We start from the raw sequence: 23,474 nt of genomic DNA on the forward strand, positions 1-23,474 counted from the left end.
CTTCGTTACCGCCACGCACCTGTGGCCTGAGTCGCCACGTTGCTGCTGGGTAGGGAGGGGGTCTCCGTTCCGCAACATGTTACAATATATTTATTTACTTATGATTTACCAGGAACTTTGCTTTCTGCATTTACAGCCCATTCATATTATCTGGTATTGGGGGGGGGGGATAGTTTTAAGCTCACCTAAAAAAGAATTTTGCTCGTAAGTGATGGCGGGGAGATACTGTTGGGAGCTACGTCTGCTTGCAGAATTAGTACTATTTGCAACAAGTGTATGTGCACTTACAGTTTCACACTGCACCATTATGATCTGTATAGGGAAATTTGATAACACTGTCAGTAGCTGAGGCCATATAGCATTGAATGGTAGGATGTTTGACTAATGAATTGTAAAGAATATGGAAAGAAATAGTTGTGGCCTGTTTTGAGGTACTATACCAGCATTTTCCCATAGGGGTTTGTGAGAACTGAAAAACGGTAGTCATTATGGCTGATTTGTGGACTGATATTTGTACCTGGCACCTCCTGAACACTGAGCATGACTGCAATGTTTAGTTGTAATGTCTAATGTACAGGGTTATTCAAAACTCACTGTTCACATGTAAGAACACATTTCTAACAGTGAACTTGCTAGTCATTAACAATTGTTGGGAGTGGTCCCCACATATTTGTAGACAGACATTAACCCAGGTCATGGTATCAAGGTATGAGGAGACCAACTACACTATTGTTATTGAAGTTAATAAAATCTAACAAAGGGTCACTGTTAATTTCTGTTGTTGTTATTCTTTACTGCTGCATGTTTCGATTGTATAGATCATCAGGTGGTTCATAAATAAATTACAGAAACATAACTTGTCTTATCTTGGTGTGCCAATTCTGCATGGGGACGTACTTAATATAATTAGTGACGATGTCCTTCAGATGATGGAGACTGTGGAGATAGTCTTTGTAGATCAAAGCTTTTATTGCTTCGCACAGATGAAAATCAGTGGGTCCCTGAGGTCAGGCAACCTTGGTGGCAAAGTGTTTGATGGAAGTAGTTGTTCATCAGACACATTATGAAGTGCCATAGAGTTGATAGTATCCTTAAAGAATATAGGAACAATTATTCTACTTCGTGGTATATGCCATATATCAATCTTTTGATCATGTAGCAGTGTGTCTGTAATCTCATGCAGATTAAATGCTGACCACATGTGGCTGATTTTGGAGTGGATATACTCAGAGAAATTTAGTTGTACATGCTTGAAGTTATCATGTTCTTTCAGTTTGTGCCCTGGTGTTACCTCATACAGATGCAGGTTCAGTTTTTAAGTGCTCTCTGTATTGATGAATATGAGATGCATGTGTACTGTGACAGTTTGGAATGGATGTATGTTGGGGTTTGTAATATGCTGTCAGAGCTATTCAGTACTTAGTCATCTGTTAACACTCATGGCCTACCATATCTTTGCATGTCAGCAGCTGCACTGTGTTGTGATGTGAGATTTGGGAAACATTTCTACAAACTTCTTTATGACCTTCTGTCTAGTCACCTCCAAAGAACCGCATATGACACCATAAACACTTGGGCCTCAAGTAACATCAATTGCACATGTCAGAACAGCCTGCTGTTTGAAAGACAATACATTTTATTTAATGACACCCTTGGCATTGAGACTGTATAGCGGGAGATGATGGGATGAATGGAGAATGGTGAACTGGAAAGGACTTGGAAGGAAGTCAAGATACTATCCCAACATATTCCTGGGGGGAGTGTGAAAATCATGAAAAGCCTCAGTCAGGGTAGCCCATAGCCCACCTGAAATTTGAACACAACACATACCAAATAGAAGTCTAGAGCATTACCTCTAAACCAGCCTGTCTGGTTGAAGGAAGGTAGTGGTCAAGGTCACACAGTCACATGACACATTGGGAATGTGTGTGGGACTTTTGAATCCTTCCCACTTCCAGTACTTGTTGTTACAGGTGCATGGTGACTTTTGAATCATCTTGTATGTAAAGGATATTCTGTGATGGTTACACAAAATGGAATTTATTAAGAGTTCTATTATATTGTATTGTATTTATTGCACGCTCGAACACATCCTTACATGGCTGAAGCCCTTGGATACAGAACCGGTCTCACAACAAGCCTGCTAAGTAGCAGGTAGTCACTCGATAATATATATATACAACAATATTAACATGATATTAACTTAATACCCTTATATGTACTACAATTACATCACATTTACAATATAATTACATTATAATTTAAATATAAATAAATAACATAAACACTCAATAACAATCCTAGTTAAAATATTCATCCAAAGTATAATAAGATTTACGATGTAAAAAGGCATGTAAAGCCACTCTAAATTGCTTAATATCACAGACCAATTCTTTAATCTTCAATGGAAGATGGTTAAAAAGTTTAATGCCAGAATAATAAGGACCTTTCTGGTAAATTGTTAAATTTGCCTGAGGACAATAGAGATCAAAATTACGCCTCATTTTCAGGCCATGAATTTGCGTTGACTTATGATACAAGCCCATATTATTCACAACAAACATCAATAATGAGAAAATATATTGCGACTGCAACGGCAATATTCCCCATTCCCTAAATGCCTCTCTACAAGAGTCTCTAGGTCTCAACCCACTCATGACTCTAATTATACTCTTTTGAATTCTGAAAATATGCACACTAAGGGGTGAATTACCCCAAAAAATAATTCCATAGCTCAATAGTGAATGAAAGTAGGAATAATACACCATTTTTAATGTCTCAATGGGCAAGATGGGTTTAATCACCCTCATTGAATAACAAGCCTTACATAATTTAGGCCTAAGCTGAGTTATATGAGCTTTCCAAGTGCACGATCTTTCTATAACAATCCCCAAAAATTTCACGTTTACATCATTTAAAATCCCATTATTACAATATCGAATAGAAGTTACATTATTCGTTCTAGGCTTTGTCTCAAATTGAACATGTTTAGCTTTATTAAAATTGACACTGTCAAATGCCTTCTTTAAGTCACAAAAGATTCCACCTACAATTTTCCGCTTATTTAATGCTTCTAATATTTCATTTATTAACACATAAGAAGCTATAGTTGTTGAAGATTGACTTCTAAATCCAAACTGTTCATTAGCTATAATATTATAGTCATGAATATGTTGGTTTAGTCTAGCCAAAATAATCTTCTCAAATACTTTTGAAAAGGAAGTCAAGAGAGAAATGGGTCTATAATTAGAGGGGTCATTCTTGCACCCATCCTTAAAACAGGGCTTAATCTCAGCGTATTTTAACCTGTCTGGAAAATTTCCGGTAGACAGCATTTTATTACAAATAAACGTTAACGGAGAAATGATAAATGGAGCACTAATTTTTAGGACTTCAACTGATATTTCATCATATCCATGTGATCTTTTTCTTTTCAGAGTTTTAATAATTTTATATAACTCAGTCGTTGTTGCTGCCTGGTATTTAATACTAGGAAAAGGATGTTCAAATGCTGACCGCAAATAGTCTAATGGCTCAGTATTAGTTTTAAAATTTTTACTTATGTTATTCTCAGCCATAGTTAAAAATATACTATTTAAGGAGTCGGCAATATCTTGCTTATTTCTAATAAGCTCCCCTTTAACTTTTAGTTCCTGTATTGTATCTTCTTTAGTTAACCTCCCAGTTACAGATTTAGTAATATTCCAGATAGTTCTTATTTTGTTACTAGATTTTAATACCTGACTACTATAATACTTCTTTTTGGCTTCTCTTATAACACTTTTTAATATCTTACAATACTGCCTGTAATAATTCTTAAAAACCACATCATTGGTACTCCTGTATAATAAATAAAGGTCTCTTTTATGCCTGCAGGAAATACCTATACCTAGGGTAATCCATGAATTATTATGAGGTTTAATTACCTGTCTTTTTAAGGGGAAACTAGAATAAAATATTCTAAGAAATGAATTTAGAAAGGAATTATACATTATATTTATATCATCAATACCAAAAACTGTGTCCCAAGTTTCAAAACTCAAATTGTATTTAAAGTCCTGCACAGTGGCCTGGTCAATTTTCCTAATCATTTTCCCACACCTTACGCTACCCTTCTTAATATGAGCTTTAACCTCTGTTAAAACAATTGAGCATCGTGGTTGGAGAGTCCATTAAATCTTCTGGGATGTAACACTGTGCAGTCTGTTGAAAGTCAGTCAACATTTTGACCCTTAGACAGAGGCAGTGTGTTCCTGCTAAACTTTGGTTGACTTTCATTGGGCTGAAAAGCTTATATCTTAGAAGATAGAACTCCTCATAACCACCATTGTGAGAACCTCATATCTGACATGACCCTTACACAGAATTATACACTTATTGCTCAGAGATGTCCAACCATAAACTGAATATAGATGTGGCAATTCTGATTATGCAGACGTAATGCTTTATGCATTTTTACTTGTATATTTAAATTAACAAAATTTCTGCCTGTCATAGTCAAGTGTTTTTTTGTGAATGTGGTTTTTGATATAGGGGATTTCAGTTTGTTCGAATTATTGTACCTGCTACAGCAGGTAGCGTAGTTGGTCGAGGCACTGTGCTACAAGCTGGAAGGTCGCGGATTCGAGTCCCAATGAGGTGGGTTTTTTTTTTTTTTTCAGTTGACCTAATCCTTCCAACCACACTGTGGGCCTGCGGTTGACTCAGCCTGTAACAGAAAAGTCCCAGAAATCTGCCTGGGGGTAAAGAGCGGCTGGGGCATAAGGCTGACAGCCTTACCACCATCTGTGAGCTAATTTTCTAGAGAAAATGTGAGAGCCTCAGCGTCTCAATCCTATGGGCCTTCATTGCCTGTTACAGGGATGGTGTTACTTTACCTTTACAGCATTGATGCCATGGGTAAATGGTGGTGTTGAAGTTAAAGGAATGTAATGTTTGTCTTACAATATGTTTCATGTCAACACAGCAGTTCACATACCTGCCTTGTATTTTCGTAAAATTTTGTTAGCTTGTCGAGTCTGATAATTAAGTGATAAATATAAAATTTTACTTTCTGAAGTTAGTTACTTTCAGAAATGTGGCATTTTGGAAACGAGATTTTGTTGTCTCTCATTTTGAATCACTTAAAACATTTTTATCTCTGGTCCTAATCATGACAGGAAACTCATTGTTGTATTAACTTAAAGCTCTTCAGTAGGGTTCATGGCGCTATATAGCATAAACTCTCACAGTTCTAAGGCCTTTACCCCACTAATATATTGAGTTCTTTCTTCCAATTTTTATAGATTTTCTGCAGCTGTTAGTCTAATTACATCTGGTTTTCTTGACATACCATCACAGCCTTATAATTCAGCACTCCCCTCTTATAAAGTTCATGCAGAAATGACATATCAGTTCAACTCTTTTAAAGTGAAATGTGACTGTTCCTTCCATTATCTTGGCAAAAGGCAAAGAAGGCTTATTATTGGGATCTAAAAACAAATTGTACCAATCTCTTCTGCAGGACTAAGTGGCAAAGGACTTTCTCTAAAATATCTTTTACTTGCTGTAGATGGGTGTAGATCTAGTGAAACAGGCTCCTTCTACAGGAGGTAATGTACTGTAGGATGTCGGTTCTGGTACTTGGAGTGACAACCACAGAAGTTTCTATAGCACATATTTATAGGTGTTAGAAGAAGAGCATACAGATGGCAGGCAGAGTGGGGCCCTGAGAAGGGCAGTAACTGTAGGGTAATGTGAGCCTGAGGAATGGTGGTGAAGCTCCACCTGCAGTGGGCTGGCTTGTGCTAGCGATGGTGGTGGTTTGCATATTTATCCCCTGTTGCTATTGGTGCCCAGCCAAATGGGCATTGGCGCTACCATGGTCTGCATTGATTGGCTAGTGCCTGCTTCGCTCTGCCAATCAAGCAGAAGTTGGTAGTTGATCTGGAGATGTGTTGTGGTAGACACCCACAATACCAGTACAGAAGTTGTTAGGTACTGCAGTTAGGGGAGCAAATTAAAATTAGTTATCTTTGGTCTATCAGGGAAGTTGAATTGTGCACTAAGATAGAGTTAGGTAGGATGATATTGTGCACCAAAAGGCATGCACATTTCCTTCTCAGAATAAGAGAGGGAGAAATTATTTGAAGGGAAATGTTTTAAAGGAGCCAATAATATAATAAGGATTTGTTTTCTTATACTTACATGAAACATGTGAACTAACTTCTTACTTTATAATGTTTGGTATACTTTGTTGCTTTCAGTTGTGGTCTCTTTGTCCATATTGGTTTCTAGTCATGTGGCAAGATTGGAGCTCTGTTTATTACTGGTGATACAGTGATGGCTGGCAGAACTCTGCACCAGATCGTTGAGGCGGTTTGGTGTTTCCCATTAAGACTTCAGTGTTCTGGGATGTGATGTGCCTGGCAGATGTTTTTTTTTTATTGCTAGTGGGGTGGGACTAAGTCCCTTGTACTGCAGCCACTTCTGGCCTATTGTACCAGCCCCAGATGTAGGTGAGGGTGACTGTGGAGCAATTGGTGGAATGAAGATTTGCAGGGGAAACTGAAGTACATATAGAAAACCTGCCCCAGCGCCACTTTGTCCACCACAAATCCCAGCCAGTGGCTAACCGCTTGAGCTATGGTGCGGCCTGCCAGATGGTTACCAATATTTCAGGTAAACCTGCTGCCTCCATATTCAGTGCAGTAGAAGGTGAAGGCATCAGATTCCTGCAAGACATTGGTAACTGTTTGCTAGACTATACAACATCACATCCCAGAAGACTGCACATTAAATGTTCACTGCCATGAAAATTTCCTATTTTGTATAGTATTTGTCTTATTTAGCAAGTGTTTACTTTGCCAACAGAAGTGAAGGACAAAGAAGGCATCCAGAAATATTTGGACTAGTTCCACATATTCTTGAACTCTAGCCTTTCAATGTGAAAGGTTAGTGCTTAAGCCCTAGGTCACCAGGTCAGCGGGAACTTAATATAGGAACCATTGATTTATTTGGGAAAAGAGAATTTAATCTTGATCCCTTATATTGTATTACTGATATGATTAGTTGATAAATTTACTGAGAACTGTGCATCACTGCATGGGAAGGGTATCTATTATATCTGGGAAATTACAGAGCAATGCGCATGCCGTACTGTCTTGATTTATGTTTTATATTGTCCTGTCATTTCAGGGCATATGCTTGACTGTTTCTTTTCCATATCTTGTCACTTTGTACTTTGTCATTGGCTGTCGTCCACAGCTGCACTTTATAGATCATGGGAAAATAGCATGACATTTGCCTCTGTTGAATGTTGTGGTCTAGTTGGTAGAACTCTTCATATTCAGGGGGTCTCAGGTTCAAATTATGACTCAAAGACCGGCCATTCTGGCAGGTCTTCTGTGCCTTTCCTCAGTTCTCCCAAGCAAATGCCCAAATTTGGCCATAAGACTTCTTTGTTAACATATTTTCCAATTTCTTATTCACTAATCACTCGACTATTCGACGTTAATATTCTGAGCTATTGACAGTGCTGTTAAATAACCCATAAATAAATACATATCGTGTACTCCTTATTAACCATGCTAATGAAATGGATGCAGGAGTAGTCAGAAGACAGGTAATCTGTATAGACGTATGAATTCAGGTGGGAAGAAGCATCATTTTATTGTTATCGAGCATAAGATACTTTAGTAATCTTCAGGTGTGGCAGAGAGGCCATGGCGATCGGTGAATACAGAAATTCAGAAATGTACACAAAGTGATATGTACAGTTATCTTGACAGCTGTAAGAATTACAGAAATAGTAAATTGAATTTGAAGTGGGGTTTCATTTTTATCCAGAACTTTTGTGTGAAACATTTTTCTCACATAAATATTTAGTGTGTGATTGTGGTTGTTAAAATTGTCTGAACAAAACTACAGTATAACATTTCATGAACATGCAAGAGTTTCTTGAGTTCTTTCATATTAGCAGACTGAATGAACTTAATAGGTGTCCTGCAGGGTTGTGAACACATCCAAAAATGTACATAGATAAACTACAAGTCAGGTAATCAGGAATATACTATACTTTCCTGTCATACATCACGTTTGTTGCATGCCATTTTGATCCAAAGCTAGTAACAATTTGGTATGTGAGTAGTGGTAACATGCAGTTAAAATACCTTCAGTTATAAAGAGTAGAACAGAGTACCATGTATTTTGAGAATTACTTGCACTCTGACAATACAGGTTTTTTTGCTGTTGTGAATTAATGGATGGAATCAGACAGAATTGGCATGGGTTCTTTATTATTATACTGTTAACCAGCTGTAATGCATAATTTGTTGTTAATCTGCAAGTTTCATGTGCAGTGGTGGTATTTGTTACAGAAATTGAAAGCATCTGCCTATATACTGTATGAAAATGTAGCAGATAAGATTCCATACATAAAGTTCTTCAAAGGTAGGTTTTGAGCACATGTACAAATAGTGTGACAATTTATATGTTTGTATTGGAACTGAAATACATTAAGTACAGAAATCCAGATAAAAAGTATTGTTCAGAGTTCAGTTCGGTTTCTGGTTTATGTAGGGAGTCAGTGTTGAGTCCCTGTTGACATATTCCATACCTGTATCTTTCAGACATCTACTTATCTAACACATGCTGCATTTGAGAAACAAGGTTTCATTTCCCAGTCCTTATTGTGAAGCCTTGCGGAAGAAAAGGCAAAACATTAAAATCTATATACACAGTTTGTACATACGATGATGTGACACCTGAGATCCAGAAGGAATCATCTGTTATCTGGTAATGGCCAACCCAGCAACCTCCAATTGCAGTTGAAGCCTGAAGTTCCCACCTGGAATTTCTTTGTCCCACTAAGATCAATTGAAATGGAGGCTGACTGTGGAGATAACGCGGACAACACCACTGAGCATCAGCAACATCAGGCACCAGCCATGAAGTAAACTGATACAGTAGCAAAGGCAACTGAAGGGCTTACTGAAAGGCAACTTTGAGTTCCGTAAGACCAGAAGTGGGACTGGAGCTGTCACGAAAGAAATGGGGGATTTTTCAGCCATCTGCTCTCACTCTGAGAACAATAACCCTGTGACTGGTGAAGATTTTTCTTATTTAAATTATTTATGCCCTTACATGTTTCGATCTTCAGAGACCATTATCAGAGGGACACCTTTACATTAATACAGTTAGAAGCCACTATTACAATACATGTTCTAAAAGTTAAAATGTATACAGGCAATATTAATAATATACAATTGGGTATAATATCTAAGGTCTTTACAACTACAGTGGCTCTTCCAATATGTTAAAATATTTATAATTGGTTTGTTAAGACTCCATTGGAATTTGTAAACCAAGGTGGTTCGTGTTGTCCCTCTTATTATTTCTTTTGACGGGGGTCGAATGTGTGCCGCCTTGTCGTTCTCGAGAAGAGGGTTCTGCAAATACGGGTATATTACGGGTATATTCTATTATTTTAGCAATCCTATTATGTTTTGTAAAAGCCTTTGTTATTTCATCCCACCTTTGATATTGTCCTGTATGTGTTTATGGTGCGCTGTGTTATTTTTACTGTTCTAGGATGAGTTTTACCGCATATTTATACTTCTTGTGTCTATGACATTAGTGTGGATGTGTACTGATGTTGTATTATGAGGTCAAACATGTTATGCTGATTATCACTTTCCTTTGTGTGTTTTTGTTCTTCTATCAATTTGTTGAGCTTATTAAAGTGCTATATATATGGAAGTTTTCTTTTATATTCATGATGCTCCCTTTTTTGGTGTTCTCAGCCATTTCCATGATTACTGTCATCGGTCCATACTGGTGGCATTTATTTAGTATTAAAACTTAAAACTCCATGATTTTAGTCCATAAGCGAACTATACCGACCGAGCGACCGCCACTTGTCAGCGAAGTTTTGTGCCAACTTTTGCGGATAGAGGGTGCCATGTGGTCAGTGCAACGAATCCCCACGGACATTAATTTCGGTTTTCTAGACTGGAGCCGCTATTTCCTTGAAATAGCTCCCCAGTTATCATCACAAGGCTGAGTGGACCCCGTTTCAGACCCACTACTTCTCAGAAAAAATCTGGTAGCGCCGGGATTTGAACCTGGACCTCTGGATCTGTAGCTGAGAACGCTGGCCACTAGACCACAGAGGCGGTAATTCATTTAGTATATGTTGGGCAAATGACAATTCTTCTTTGTTTAGTCTTATATTTCTTATGAGTTCCTTGTACCTTGTTAGATTTATACCAGTTTGACCACTGTATACTTTATGGCAGCTTTGGCAGATTATTTTGTATATCCCACTTTGTTTCTCGTTTTTCATTTACTAGTTTACCTATAATGAGAGTTGTTTTAAATGCTATCTTTATATTGGTGTTTTTGAAGAGTTTTTTTATTTTTCATATGTAAGTTTGTTATATAGTTGTATGATGTCTTCCTTCTTATAGTCATTATTTAATGCTATATTAATAATAGTATTTAACTCTTTTTTGTAAAATTCGCATAGTGGAGGGTGGAGTCCAGTTAGGTCCACTCGGCAGAGCAGCCACTGATTGGCCTATTGTACCTGCCCCAGGTGATTATGATGATGGAGAATATTGTGGAATGAAGATTGGCAGGGGAAACTGAAGTACTCAGAGAAAAACATGGGTTTGAACCTGGGCTGCTGTGGTGGGGAGCCAGCGACTAACCACTTGAGCTATGGCGCAGACTATTTAACTCTTTGTTTTTAGCATTTTCCTTGAGGGGTAGTGTGAGAAGTCTGTGTATTCAGTTTTTGTATGCTGCTAATTTTTGTTCTTTAGTTTGGCAAGAGTTATTATTTATTGCTGCATCTGTCATCGTGAGTGTTCTGTATATTTCCATTTCTATTTGTCCGTGTTTGTTAATTAGGTATAAGTTTAAATATGCTCTTTGGTTGTTTACTCCCTAATTTATTGTGAATTGCAAGTTTTTATATTGTGCATTGACGTGTTTGAGGAGGCTTTGGGGGCGTTGTTTTTGTCTGATTATAATATTATGAAAATGTCATCTTCGTATCTAATGTAGTGTATAATTTTTTCATCTTCCAGCAGATGTTTTATTCTGTTTTGTTCTAGACCTTGTAGGAAATTTTCTGCCATAGTACTTGTTAAAGGTGAGCCCAATGCTACGCCTGATCTTGGTTTGTAGAATTTTTCATTATATTGAAAATAGTTTTGATTCAATATCATCCTAAGTATGGACATGATTTCTTTTATAATGCTTTTGTCCACGTGGTTATCTTTGAGTAATTTATTAGTTACAAGGAGTGTATAGTTGATTGGGATATTAACATAGAGGTCCTTAATATCCATCGTTAATAATTTATGATCCGGATTTAGTTTTAGTTTCCTTATATTTCCTGCAGAATATGTTGTGTTAATGATGTTGTATTCGTATTTTAATTTAAGGCAGTTGTTTAGTTTTTGGTGTATATATTTACCTAATTTATGTGTGGGTGCAATAGTGTAGTTTATAATCGGTCTGATTACGGCTTCTGGTTTGTGGATTTTAATTTTTGCTTTCAGTTTGGGTGCTTGTGGGTTCATTTGGAGTACCTGTTTTCTTTTTATTGGGTCATATTTTTACATTGTTTTAGAATATTTTGTAGTATTCTCTGAAATTTTTGGGTAGAATCTGTTTTTAGCTCGGCAATGTTATTATTTTCTATAAAAGATTTGACTTTATCATTCAGGTCTTGTTTATAAATAATGACAAAGGGTCTCTTATGATGATGGTCTCTGAAGACCGAAACATGTAAGGGCATAAATAATTGAAATAAGAAAAATCTTCACCAGTCACCTTAGATGGAACTGTGTAACTTTTCATGATGTAATTTTTGTGTTTTAAGACAGCAGATGAGAAGACAGAAGGTTCTGGACTGAATGGTAGCAAGCATTACTTGAGTGCAAGCTCTTCTTAGTTTCCCCCTGAATTTGGTTTGATTTGTTATAGTCATTCCCAAATATCTGAACTGTGTCACATTTTCAAAACATCTGTGACATATCTTTAGGAGGCACGCAGTAGCGTAGTTGGTTGAAGCACTATGCTACAAGCCGGAAGGTCATGGGATCAAATCCTGATGAGGTCATTAGATTTTTTTCAATTTACCTAATCTTTCAAACTGCACTATGGCCCTTGGGTCGACCCAGCCTCTAACAGAAATAAGTACCAGAAATATTCTTGGAATGTCTATGAGCTGATTGTCTAGAAAATGTGGGAACATCAATGTCTCACAACCTTATGGGCCTCCACGGCCTGTTACAAGGATACCTTTACTTTTACTTATCCATCTTTATGTCATGATTTTGTCCTGCATTCTGGTGATGAAACAGCAACATATGCAAATTGCACTCGGCATTCAAAATTTCGTACATGTACAATTACATAACTGACTTATGCTTGATGTATTATTATTATTATTTCTTTATTCCATTACATCTATAGTAGGCAAAAGCCTTAGATACAGAATTGTGTCAATTTATCTTGCTAATACTCATAAGCAATTGTCAAGAAGACTTATAAAATAAGACAATGCATGTTTACATCATAATACAAATTGTCTCTATCATAATACTTTCAAATTTATCATTGATTAAAATTTAAGATAAAAGTTTTCATCAAAAGTAACAGAATATCTTATACATATATAACAAATCCAAGATATAAAAACATTACATTTATAAAATTACAAAATTAAAATTTCATGATGACTACATATCATTTGTCCCTAGTCCAATAAAACATACAATCAGGCCTCGTACAGACAGCCCAAGTTGTCAGGATAACACACACAGGTCGCGGGAAAACCACTGTCAAATTCACAACTTGCCATTCCACATACTGGTAGGCCATATCATCCAACTATTCAGATTAGAAAACATTAGTTGTATAATCATTATCTCTTAAAATATTCATAAAGTGTATAAAAAGAGTTTAAATACAGAAATTCCTTCAAATTGTTTTTAAACTTATTTATATCATTAGAAATTACTTTAATTTTATTAGGTAGTGCATTGTAAATCCTTACGGCCATGTGAATTACCCCATTACCATATTTCACCAAATTTACCTGGCTCATATGTATGTCCATATTATGTCTAGTGTTTATATCATAGCAATAGTAATCCTGAACCACGTAAATCCAAATATGTGTGGTATTGTAGAGGGCAAAGTGATGCATAGGAAGCATTAGAAAGCGCAGATATACTTGTGCTGAAACTACAGTGCAGCAATATGGTCCCTACACAGAAAGACTAGCCCCTCCCCTCATAGAAGAGGTGGTGTCATTTCTAAACATGTGCGCATGTAGGAGAGAACAAAAATCTTGGTCTGAAGCCAGGAATGACCGTGCTGATGAAGACCAGCAGCAATTTAACCAATCAACCAGCCGACCATGAGACAGAAAAAGTTCTTGCAATCAAAATTCTGTTTGCATTTCTGATCTGTCCCATATGGGTTACATGCCCCACCCATTTCATCTTCCTTTATTTGATTGTCCTATTATTTATCAAATAAATTAGAAGAAAAGTACATTTTGAGAAGCATATTCCGCAAGATGATTCCTTTTCAATGTTTTGAGACTTAATTTGTTTGTAACTTGGTTAATGATACTGTCAGTAACTTAGGTACATAGTGTCAAATGTTGGGGTGATAGTGAATAATGAATTGGGAAGGATGTGGAAAGAAGCAGTTATGACCTAATTTGAGGTACTTCTCTGGAATTTGCATGGAGCAATTGACAGGAGAATCTGTGCCCAAGCTGAGTTTTAAACCAGGCACATCTTGAATACAAGTAAGAAGTGGTACCACTTTTAACCAGCTGGAAAGGTTTTAAACTATGTATTCAGTTGTGAATAAACAAATGGTGAAATAAAAAAGTGCCCCCTTTTTTCATTATTTAAAATTAATTGTTTTCTTGGCCGCTTGCCATGCTGTGTTCACTCACATGTTTTAATGCTATCTTTAATCTCACTTTTCATAAATGCATGCTTGTAATTGAAGATTCCTTCATATAAAAATTATACAAGTTCTGTGCAGGATGGCTTTTGAGGATGTCCTGGTTTTCTTTAGCCTATTGTGAGAGACTGGACAGTAAATGAAGTGGAAGCAGCCTCCGTAGTCTAGAGGTAACGTTCCCACCTCATGACTCGTGGTACGCGGGTTCAAATACCCGGCGGAGGTCGTCGAATTTTTAAGGGCAGAAGAATTCAGGGAACAAGTCCTCCGGGAGGGACTTTAAGCTGTGTGTCCCGTGTCGTAACTTTACGGCATGTAAAAGAACCTCATATCCCCAAAGGGGATCACTGAGCCAAATTCCAGGACGTTTCCCGCCCAACAATAGTATCTAAGGCCTCTGATAGATGGGTGAAGTATTATAGACACCGCTAAGCAAGTGGCCGAACTCGCTTGCTCGGCGGGACTGATGGTACGCACCATTTATTGGTAGGGTATAGAGACTGGTAGAATATCATAGAGGGAAACACAATAGATCAAACTGGTCGCGATGCGTGGAGAAACCCACCCTCTCTAAATAACTAAACTAAACTAAAAAAAAATGAAGTGCAACATTTTATGGAATAACAGGCATAATGATTGTGCTTTAATATCCATGCCTTACATGTTTCAGATGATGTCCATGACATTTTATACATTGCCATAATCTCTTAAATTCTGCTTAATCTGCTGAAAAAAACACCATAAATTATTCCAGTTCTTTCTGTATTGCAGTCCTTCAGTTCTTGGGTTGAGTGGGGACAAATAGCATACACTTTAGACTTGAGATACCCTCCCAGGGAACTTGGTGGCCAAAGAATGTTATCAAATTGTGAAATTAAGTGACCTGGCAACATTCTTGTAAGAGAAGTCATGCTTCGCATTGTTTTGTGGTCCATTGCACTATCCTGTTGAAACCATGCCATTTCTCACCCTTTGCTTCATCCTTTACTGTTCTGTAGCCAGAAATATTTGCAGCATAGTGTATAGCACTCAGAATCCTCTGTAATGGCCTGGTTGTTTTCTTCAAAGAAATAAGGCTTGATCACATGAAATGTGGGAACACACCAAGTTACCTTTTGACTATGGAGATGTTTCTTGTGAACCTGAATGTGATTGTTATAGTTCCAATACCAAAAATCCTGTAAATGGGCATGTGGAAGTGGGTCTCATCTGACATGATCAACACATCAGAAACCCCTTCATCATTATCCACAAAGTCCAAGAATTGTCTGCAGAAATTTGCATGAGGAGCTTTATCCTGTTCTTTCAATTTGTGGGTTATGTGAATTTTATATGGATGAAGCCTCAAATCTTCATACAGAATTCTTTGAAAGGAGCTTGGCATTTATAAGTCACTCCCATGCTGCCTTGCCGAGTATGTTGGACTCTGCTGCATTACTGCCCTTCATTGTTCTATGGTGTGTTAATGGAACATGCAGGCCAACAGACTTATTCACTACATTAACATAAACATTGAAATTGCCAACCCACTTTAGAATGGCATTACATGAAGGAATTCTGCCATGCCTAGGGACATCAGAGTCATGCCAAAACATCTTTGCATCTTCACAGTAGACTATTTTTCAGAATAAGTTCTCACAGTGAATACATGATTCACTGTTCATTTCTCTGTGACTACTAAACTGCATACCAAGACATGTGCAGCATTCGTATCACTTCCTTGTTCCCCACCATGTAGTTTAGTGATTCTCTTCCTTGCATGTAAAACAGCAGCAGGTTTTCCAACACTTTGTACACTATCTATCTCACATTGTACAGTACAAACGATAGTCTTCAAAATGTTGTATTTTAGTGTCCTGTTGCACTGATTTTCATCCATGATATGTATGCCGTGTTAAATGTCAGTGATCACAGTTTTTTGAGCAGTAGTTATGCAAGAAGCAGATACATGTTTTTAACAGTTGTGCTGCTTTCTCTCATAAAATGTAAATAGTTAAAACCTAAGCAGATTTCATTGTTTCTTTTGCATGTTCTACAATAAAGCTTTGATCTGTCAGTCTAGGTCTTCTCTGTGCTCATCTGTCCACAACAGCCTTGCTCAGTATGAACAGTGAGAGACCATAGGGGTTTGTTGTCAGATTTGCCTTTTCCTTCACATATGCAGCACTAGCAACCATCAAGTTTGTAGAGTGAATCTTTACCTAATACCGAATGATTTCCTTTTATTATCTTTGTTTCATTATATTGTATGTTATTTTAATTAAAACTGATCAGTATAGTGAACCTAATTTATATAAAAGTGTAAGTCTTACGTTGGGTGGTTGTGGCTGTTGTGTTGATGTGCAAGTGTTAGGCAGATTTTTGGGTGTCATTTGAAACCCTGTTCTCAATTTTTTTAATGATATGAATAAACTGTAATTCTTTGATATATTGGGTTTCTGGACTTTATCCATCGTCCTGGTTTTTAAGATAACAAAACCAGGACGATGGATAAAGTCCAGAAACCCAATATATCAGTGTGTTATACACCATCGTCAGAATCCTGTAGTAACTACTTGTAATTCTTTGATCTGAGTGTTGTTACTTTAAAGCTTTGGATACTAGATATTGTGATACAACTACAGAAACCATATCCTGGGTGAATAATGGGTATATTTGCTCATAGATAGATTTGTACTGTGCATGTACGTTCTCAGGATAGTTGTTGAAGAAATCTTTTGACTCTGACAGAAAAGAATATGGATTTCTTAAGTGAATATGAAATTTAATCACCTTTTCCCATCATATAAAGTTTTTTACCAGTATGTTTACTTTTTGAGATCATTAGACCAGTGGTTACCACCTACCCATGGGCTTTGTGCAGCCTATACATTTTTATATTGCACGAATATATATATAATGAAAACGGTTGTTGCCTAAATTATATATTTAATATTAAGTGGATAATAATAAGTGGCCTCCATAGTCTAGGGGTAACGTTCCCACCTCATGACTCAAGGTACACGGGTTCAAACCCGGCGGAGGTCGTGGAATTTTTAAGGGTGGAAGAATTCAGGGAACAAGTCCTCCGGGAGGGACTTTAAGCCATGGGTCACGTAAAAGATCCTCATGTCTCTAGGAGACCTCTGAGCAAAATTAGGCAAAGTTTCCTGCCCAAATAGTTTCCAATTCCTCCGGTAGATGGGGAAGTATCGGGGACCACTGCCAGAGGGCCGACCTCTCTGGCAGAACGGGGCTGATAGCGAGCACCAGTACTGGAAGGGCATGGCGACAGTAGAAATTAAAGGGGGATGCACAATGGATCAACAACTGGTCGTAGTGCATGGGGAAACCCACCCCCTCCAATAATAATAATAAGTGGATAATAAATAAAAATTATGATTGAACAAATCTGTTAAAAATGCTATTAATATGCAAGACTGCAGATAACTCATCTGCCTGCTCATCTCTGATAAGAATTTAGGCTAGCGGGGTAAATTTTTTAAATTTATCCCTTAATATTCTTTCTGCTTCTTTTAGTTCTCACAGACACTGAATAGTTGAATGGAAAATAATATGAGGGTTGGAACTTTAATAGTGGCAACTATTCATTTACAATTGATACAAAATAGATGCATGTTTCAAAGTTTTACTGGCCTTCAGTGTAGTCACCAGCATTGTGTACAACCCATTGCCAGCGATGTGGAAGTTTTAGGATACCTTTAGCAACGCCTGTTGTGTTGATGGTTTGAATGGAGCGGTCTGCTGCCTGAAGAATCTCTGGAACAGTTCTGAAGCGAGTGCCATGAAGTGGTTCCTTCATCTTATGAATCAAGTTGAAGTCACAAGGGCTTATGTCCGGGGAGTATGGTGGATGGTACAGCACTTCCCAGCCCCATCAATCGAAGAAATCAGCCACAGCTTGCACTGCATGCAGCCGAGCATTGTCCTGAAAAATGATGGGTGGGTTCTGCAGAAAGTGTCACTGCTTCTTTCTCAGAGCTGGTTGCAGGTTGTGTTCCAAAAATGAACAGTAATTCTGCGCATTGACGGTCTGCTGTCAGGTAATGGTATGCGTTAGGATAACACCATCACAGTCATACACGAGAATCACCTTAACTTTCACATTGCTGGGGTTCTGATGAACTTTTATTTTCGTGGTGACCCTTAATGAAGCCATTCGTTCGACTGGCATTTCATTTGTGGCTTGTACGATTTTGCCCATGTCTCATCCAGCGTGATGATACGGCATAAGAAAGCTTCTCCTTTGTGCTCATAGTGCTCCAAGTGGTTACGAGCAGCATCATATCATAGCCATTTCTGCATTTCCATCAAATCATGTGGAACCCATTGTGATGCAATTTTTCTCATGCCCAGGCGTCCCTTCAGAATGTGAAGCACAATCATATGCACTAATCCCGTCTCTTGGGCCAGCACACAAATCGTATGGTGTTGATCACTCTCCGGTAACGCAGGAAGAGCATACACTTCTTCTTCACTGACACTAGGATGACCTGGCCGACGCACGGCTGCCACATTTTGGCATCCCTCATTGAAGGCTTTTACCCACCTTGCCACTGTTTTGTAAGGCAATGCAGATTCCCCACAAGCCTGTTGAAGACCTTGATAACACTGTCATGCTGTACAGCCTCTGGCACATTCAATCTTATCCAACTCCGTTGTTCCTGTTTCGAAAACATGACACCACTACATTAGACCGCCAGCTAACACGAGGCTCTGTTCTTGTCATCACTGCGCATGCATGTGATGTGGGAAGGGAGAGTCCATTTGCTCTGAGGTAAGGTAGGTATGTAACTAACGTGTGGTATAAGCAACGTTATTTGGTTCTGTTGCATGGTGTCTCTGCAGCAGTGTTGCCACTATTAAAGTTCCAACCCTCGTATATTGCATACACATGAAGTAATGTAAGGGAAGTATTTTATGCCTGCTTGTTATGTGATGGTAGGTAGGCTGGTGTGCAGTACCAGAGGATTTATAATTCCATACTGCTGGATGATAAAAATTAATGTCATTATTTAAAATCATTGTGTTCACATTTTGAACTGAATAACTGAGAGAATGTGCCTGATGGTAGAGTCTTTGAGCAGTTATCATTATCTTTCATTCCTCATGCATCTGATTCCAGTGTGTGCTAATAGAAACCATTTTTGTCTTAGAATTCCAAATGGCAGATACCTTTTATTCCTGGTTCCTCGTCACTGAGCTTCATGTATGGATGTTAATGGTACGAACAATGGCTGAAGGAGAGGAGGGACGTTTTGTTCGTAATAACATAGTTGAAGCCATGTGGCAAGACATCAGTACACGTGCAAAGAAACTCGAGGTGTGTACTCAAAATATAGTGTGCCTTTCTATATATGTTTCTGTCATTGTCTAACTTGATAGTCTGTTTTTGGCTTAACTGTATTAGAGGATCTTAATATACATTATAAGAGGTACTGAAATGCTGTCCCTATAGATAGACCCACACTATATCATTTAAAATATTTGGGGTTGATGTGAAGAAATCCTTCGTAATTTAAAGATATTTGTCTTATGTGGCCGAAGTTTAAGCAGTATTGCTGCTTTTACTGCTAATGGTTGTATCTAGCTTGATGAGCAAGATGTTTCAGTAACATGTGAATATTTCACTGTAGCCCTATTTCATCCACCTCTGTATCAATAGGTACACTACATGTTTTACTTGGGTTCTTGTTCAAAGTAACCTATTAGTAGGACTGACTTTATTAAAAAGTTTATGGATGTCTTTTGTGTCTGGTGAAATGTTCTCTGGGCTTTGCAGTAGAACAGCATTTCACATATGATTCATATAAAAATACTGTTCAAAATTTTATGGAACCGTATTTATTCAGTGATAACCAGTAGTTTACACTTCCTTGTTCATTGTGAGGTGAAAACAAAACTGAATATCCCCCCTCATATGAGCATAAATCATAACATCCTCTACTGATATTGCTTGGCCTGAATCAACCTAGACTTATGCTCAGATTAAATTAAATCACTCAGCATGTATTTGCAGGTAATCAGAAAGTGATGCAGTGCACGTGTGTGAACTCCTTTCTGTACGTGTTTTTGTTGTTATTTTTCTTTCAACAGAGGTGTAAAGTACGTTGAAATCACTCTTGTTTGACATTGTCATTTTCATACAATAATTTTATTTGTATGGTGTGGTCGTAGAGATCCATTTGATGCCGCATAGATCCCTATATTTCCCTGGTACAAGTTAGTGGCTGTGATTGACTTAATTTTCATTGACACACTTAAGTGGACTGATGGAAGATGTGTCCTTCAGTGTACATCTTCACATGTGGTTTCAGTACAGTTGTGCTTCACCACAATAAAGTCATGAAGTGTGTCATGGTTGTCTGAAAATTATCCAGGGTGCTGAATTGGTTGTGGGAATGAAGCTCTAGTTTCTTAACCTTCACAGTAATCTGACTTGAATCCTCTCAGTTTTTTATGTGGTGATATATGAAAATCAAGGTATATGCCTGTATAGTTAGTACTAGAGAGGAACTGTAGCATTTAATTCAACAATTTATAATTGAAATAAAGAATACATCTGGAATATTTGAATGATTGCAGATTTTTTTCCACACAGCTGAGTTGTGTGCCTGTGAATATGGAGGCTGTTTCTAGCACCTTTTGTAAGAAAGTGAAAATAAATATGTTGTTAATGGTTCATTTGTTTGTTTTCTTCATACCTGCAACATATTAGGTGTGACATGGTGTGAAATATATCTTTAAAGGAAGCACTTGGGGTACATATTCATATGAACATTTTTAATAATAAGTGATGATGATGATGATGATGATGTTTTGATATCCAGAAACTATCCTACAACATGTGGCGTGTAATAATGAGACATTCTATGTGCTTGTGTGAGCATCCCTAATCCGTATTATAAGACAGGTTCTAGATCATTTACTTAATTATATTTGAACAATGTGTTGCAGTGAAGTCTTCATTTAAAATTTTTTTGAGGAACAGTGAATGTGAACACTAAACTAAGGGAAGCTTCAGTGAAAGATGTATATGAAGGTAATGTGTGATTTATGGATTCATGTTTATACAGCCTGGAAATTCTCCGGCAGTTAAAGCACAGATTCATGAATTATCACAGCAGTTCCAAGCAGCAATAATAGCATATGATGAGGGATTGCTGTCTAAGGACACAGTGCTTGCTGGGGCTGTATGGAGAACTTTTCTTCAGCAAGATTGCAATGACCCTGAAAATGTTGAATGCCTTGTTCACTATATTCGTAAACAGGTAAGAAACCTGTGTACCAAACATTATTCTTGTAGATCAACTTTCCAGTAGGTGAATGAGGTAAAAGTTCTCTTCTGTTGAGCCCATTTGATAGAGCTAGCCTCTGTCTGTGATCATGAGAAGTAACACAACATGATCTGTAAACCATAGAAAAATTAGGATGATGGATAATGTTGAAAAATTGATTATTGCATTAATGTACCATTACAAACTTTTATATCCTATGTACTTAAACTTTACTTATTTTATCATTGTAAAGGGAGGGTTTTTTCCTTATTCTTTGTATGGCTCACAGAGTAATGAACTGACCAGACATTGCATACAAATTTGAAAATTTTAGACAGCACATACAACATAGTGATATTATGTAATTGTAGTGGAATACCTGTCTTCAGTGTTTTAATGAGTGATGTTGTTTGAAGACATTATGATGTGTGAAATTATGGAATACCAAACTTGGTTTTTATATCTCCAGGTGAAATTCTTGGATGAAATGGCACGAGATGAGATTCTGTTATCTCCCCACATCACGTGGATTGAGTTACCCCAAAAGTTCAGCACTGTTCTTAGCAAGGACAGAAGTCAATAGATACACTAGAAAGTGTTTTAAATGTGATTACGGAATGTATAGTAGGTATAAATATAATCTAAATTTCATACTTCTGTGTGTATAATAATATATGTAGTATATGTGTTTGCTCAGTGGGCAGGAAGATTATTTAAGAGACTGCCAGAAATTGTTTGGTCTGTCCGGCCATCAGGAGGGACATACATTACTTACATCAACTTGCATGATGTGTATTTGTTCTTATGGCATAGTTAACAGGGCAAAAGCATATACATTTTACGGTTACTTTCCAGTATTACATTACAGTTTATCTTTGTTCCTTAAATAAATTTTTCAGCAGCTACTGTGAAGTGAGCATGTGTTTTATGTGCCTATTGACCACAATCTCAAGCCCTCCACCACTGTATTAGACATCAGTGAGTGATGTTGCATCAGATACCAAAATGGTACCTGAGAGCTATTTATTGAAACAAGTGTTCTTGTACAATACTCATGTGAACAGTAAGGAGAAGATTCCAGCATAAAATTGAGACTCTTATGGTTTTAAATAGAACACACTGTTCATAAAAGGTAAAGATAAGAAAAGATAAAGTTGTCTGTGTGCTTAACTAATTAAGCACCATGTCATGAAGGTGTATGTGGGAGTGGATGTGTAGATCTTGACCTTGGCACTAGTTGGAGGTGAGTGGTCAGCTTCACGCTGCGGCCGCATTACACCTGGGGAAAGAGCCCCTGGTACTCATTGGATAGGAGGCTGGGTGGACCCCACAGCCAGTCTGGATGACATGGAGAAGAGAGAATTCTTGACCCTACCAGGACTTGAACTCTGACTCCTTCAGTCGTCAAGCCTGTAGCCAGTTGCTGTACTGACTACACTATTATTCATACAATTGTAAATAAATTTACACAGACATGATTACTATCAGATAAAAAAGAACCGAACTGAAATGGCATGTGCTCACCGAGTAGAAATTTGATGAAGTCAGGCATAGGTTTGGACATTCCCTTGAAAAACCTTTAGATGCCATGCACAGGAGACTGGAGTTTAAAGTTTCAGGTTTAATATTTATAAGTTTACTGTGTTTCCAAAAAGAAACTTCACTGCATGAATATGAACATTTTATGGAGGTGGGAAGAATGTGTGTGTTCTATGTCTCAACACACACAAAAATCATAAAAATCAAGCCTAAGCAGCTTAGATGTCTAAAACTGTACTAAACAAAACTGACTGTAGTTGTGTATCAATGATGAGTACTGTTTGCCAGTTGTCCAAAGTGTCATTTGGTATGTTGTTTGATGTTGCAAAACCTCAGTGGTAATCATACCGGTGTCATCTTTCTGTTATTGGTAGTACTTAATAATAATATTGTACTCCAGAAAATCACCCAAAAAACACCTGGATCCATCTAGCCACAGACACTAAGAAGAGCCATTTTGACACCAGACATGCTGGCTGACGCAAACACAATACAGCTGCTCGCATCTTTTAAAAGTTATTCCAGGAAATGCTCTGTGACTATTCAGATCATACAGTCATACACCTGAACACCCCACAAAAAAGAATATATATATATATATATATATATATATATATATATATATATACATATAAAATAACTTTAATATAACGTTATAAAAGAGACAGAGAAATAGAC

The 23,474-nt window shown here is 37.4% G+C and overlaps 1 protein-coding gene across 8 annotated transcripts in view; it reads left to right on the forward strand.

Annotated features, from left to right (window-relative positions):
* The window catches only part of LOC111874374 (ubiquinol-cytochrome-c reductase complex assembly factor 1), a 48,765-nt gene that overhangs the window by 6,439 nt on the left and 18,852 nt on the right, over positions 1-23,474 (forward strand). For 4 of the 8 annotated variants that reach the window (XM_023869831.2, XM_023869832.2, XM_023869833.2 and 1 more), the window contains 4 exons: positions 8,358-8,430; positions 19,137-19,303; positions 21,057-21,251; positions 21,727-22,169. In XM_023869831.2, coding sequence (XP_023725599.1) covers positions 8,358-8,430; positions 19,137-19,303; positions 21,057-21,251; positions 21,727-21,840 — 549 coding nt within the window. In that variant the 3' untranslated portion in view covers positions 21,841-22,169. Of the gene's footprint in view, positions 1-8,357; positions 8,431-19,136; positions 19,304-21,056; positions 21,252-21,726; positions 22,170-23,474 lie in introns of those variants that run through there. The other 4 variants (XM_033755432.1, XM_023869830.2, XM_023869827.2 and 1 more) reach the window with 2 other exon arrangements.

This window comes from Cryptotermes secundus, unplaced genomic scaffold, assembly GCF_002891405.2.
Source record: "Cryptotermes secundus unplaced genomic scaffold, Csec_1.0 scaffold197, whole genome shotgun sequence".
Classification (NCBI taxonomy): domain Eukaryota; kingdom Metazoa; phylum Arthropoda; class Insecta; order Blattodea; family Kalotermitidae; genus Cryptotermes; species Cryptotermes secundus.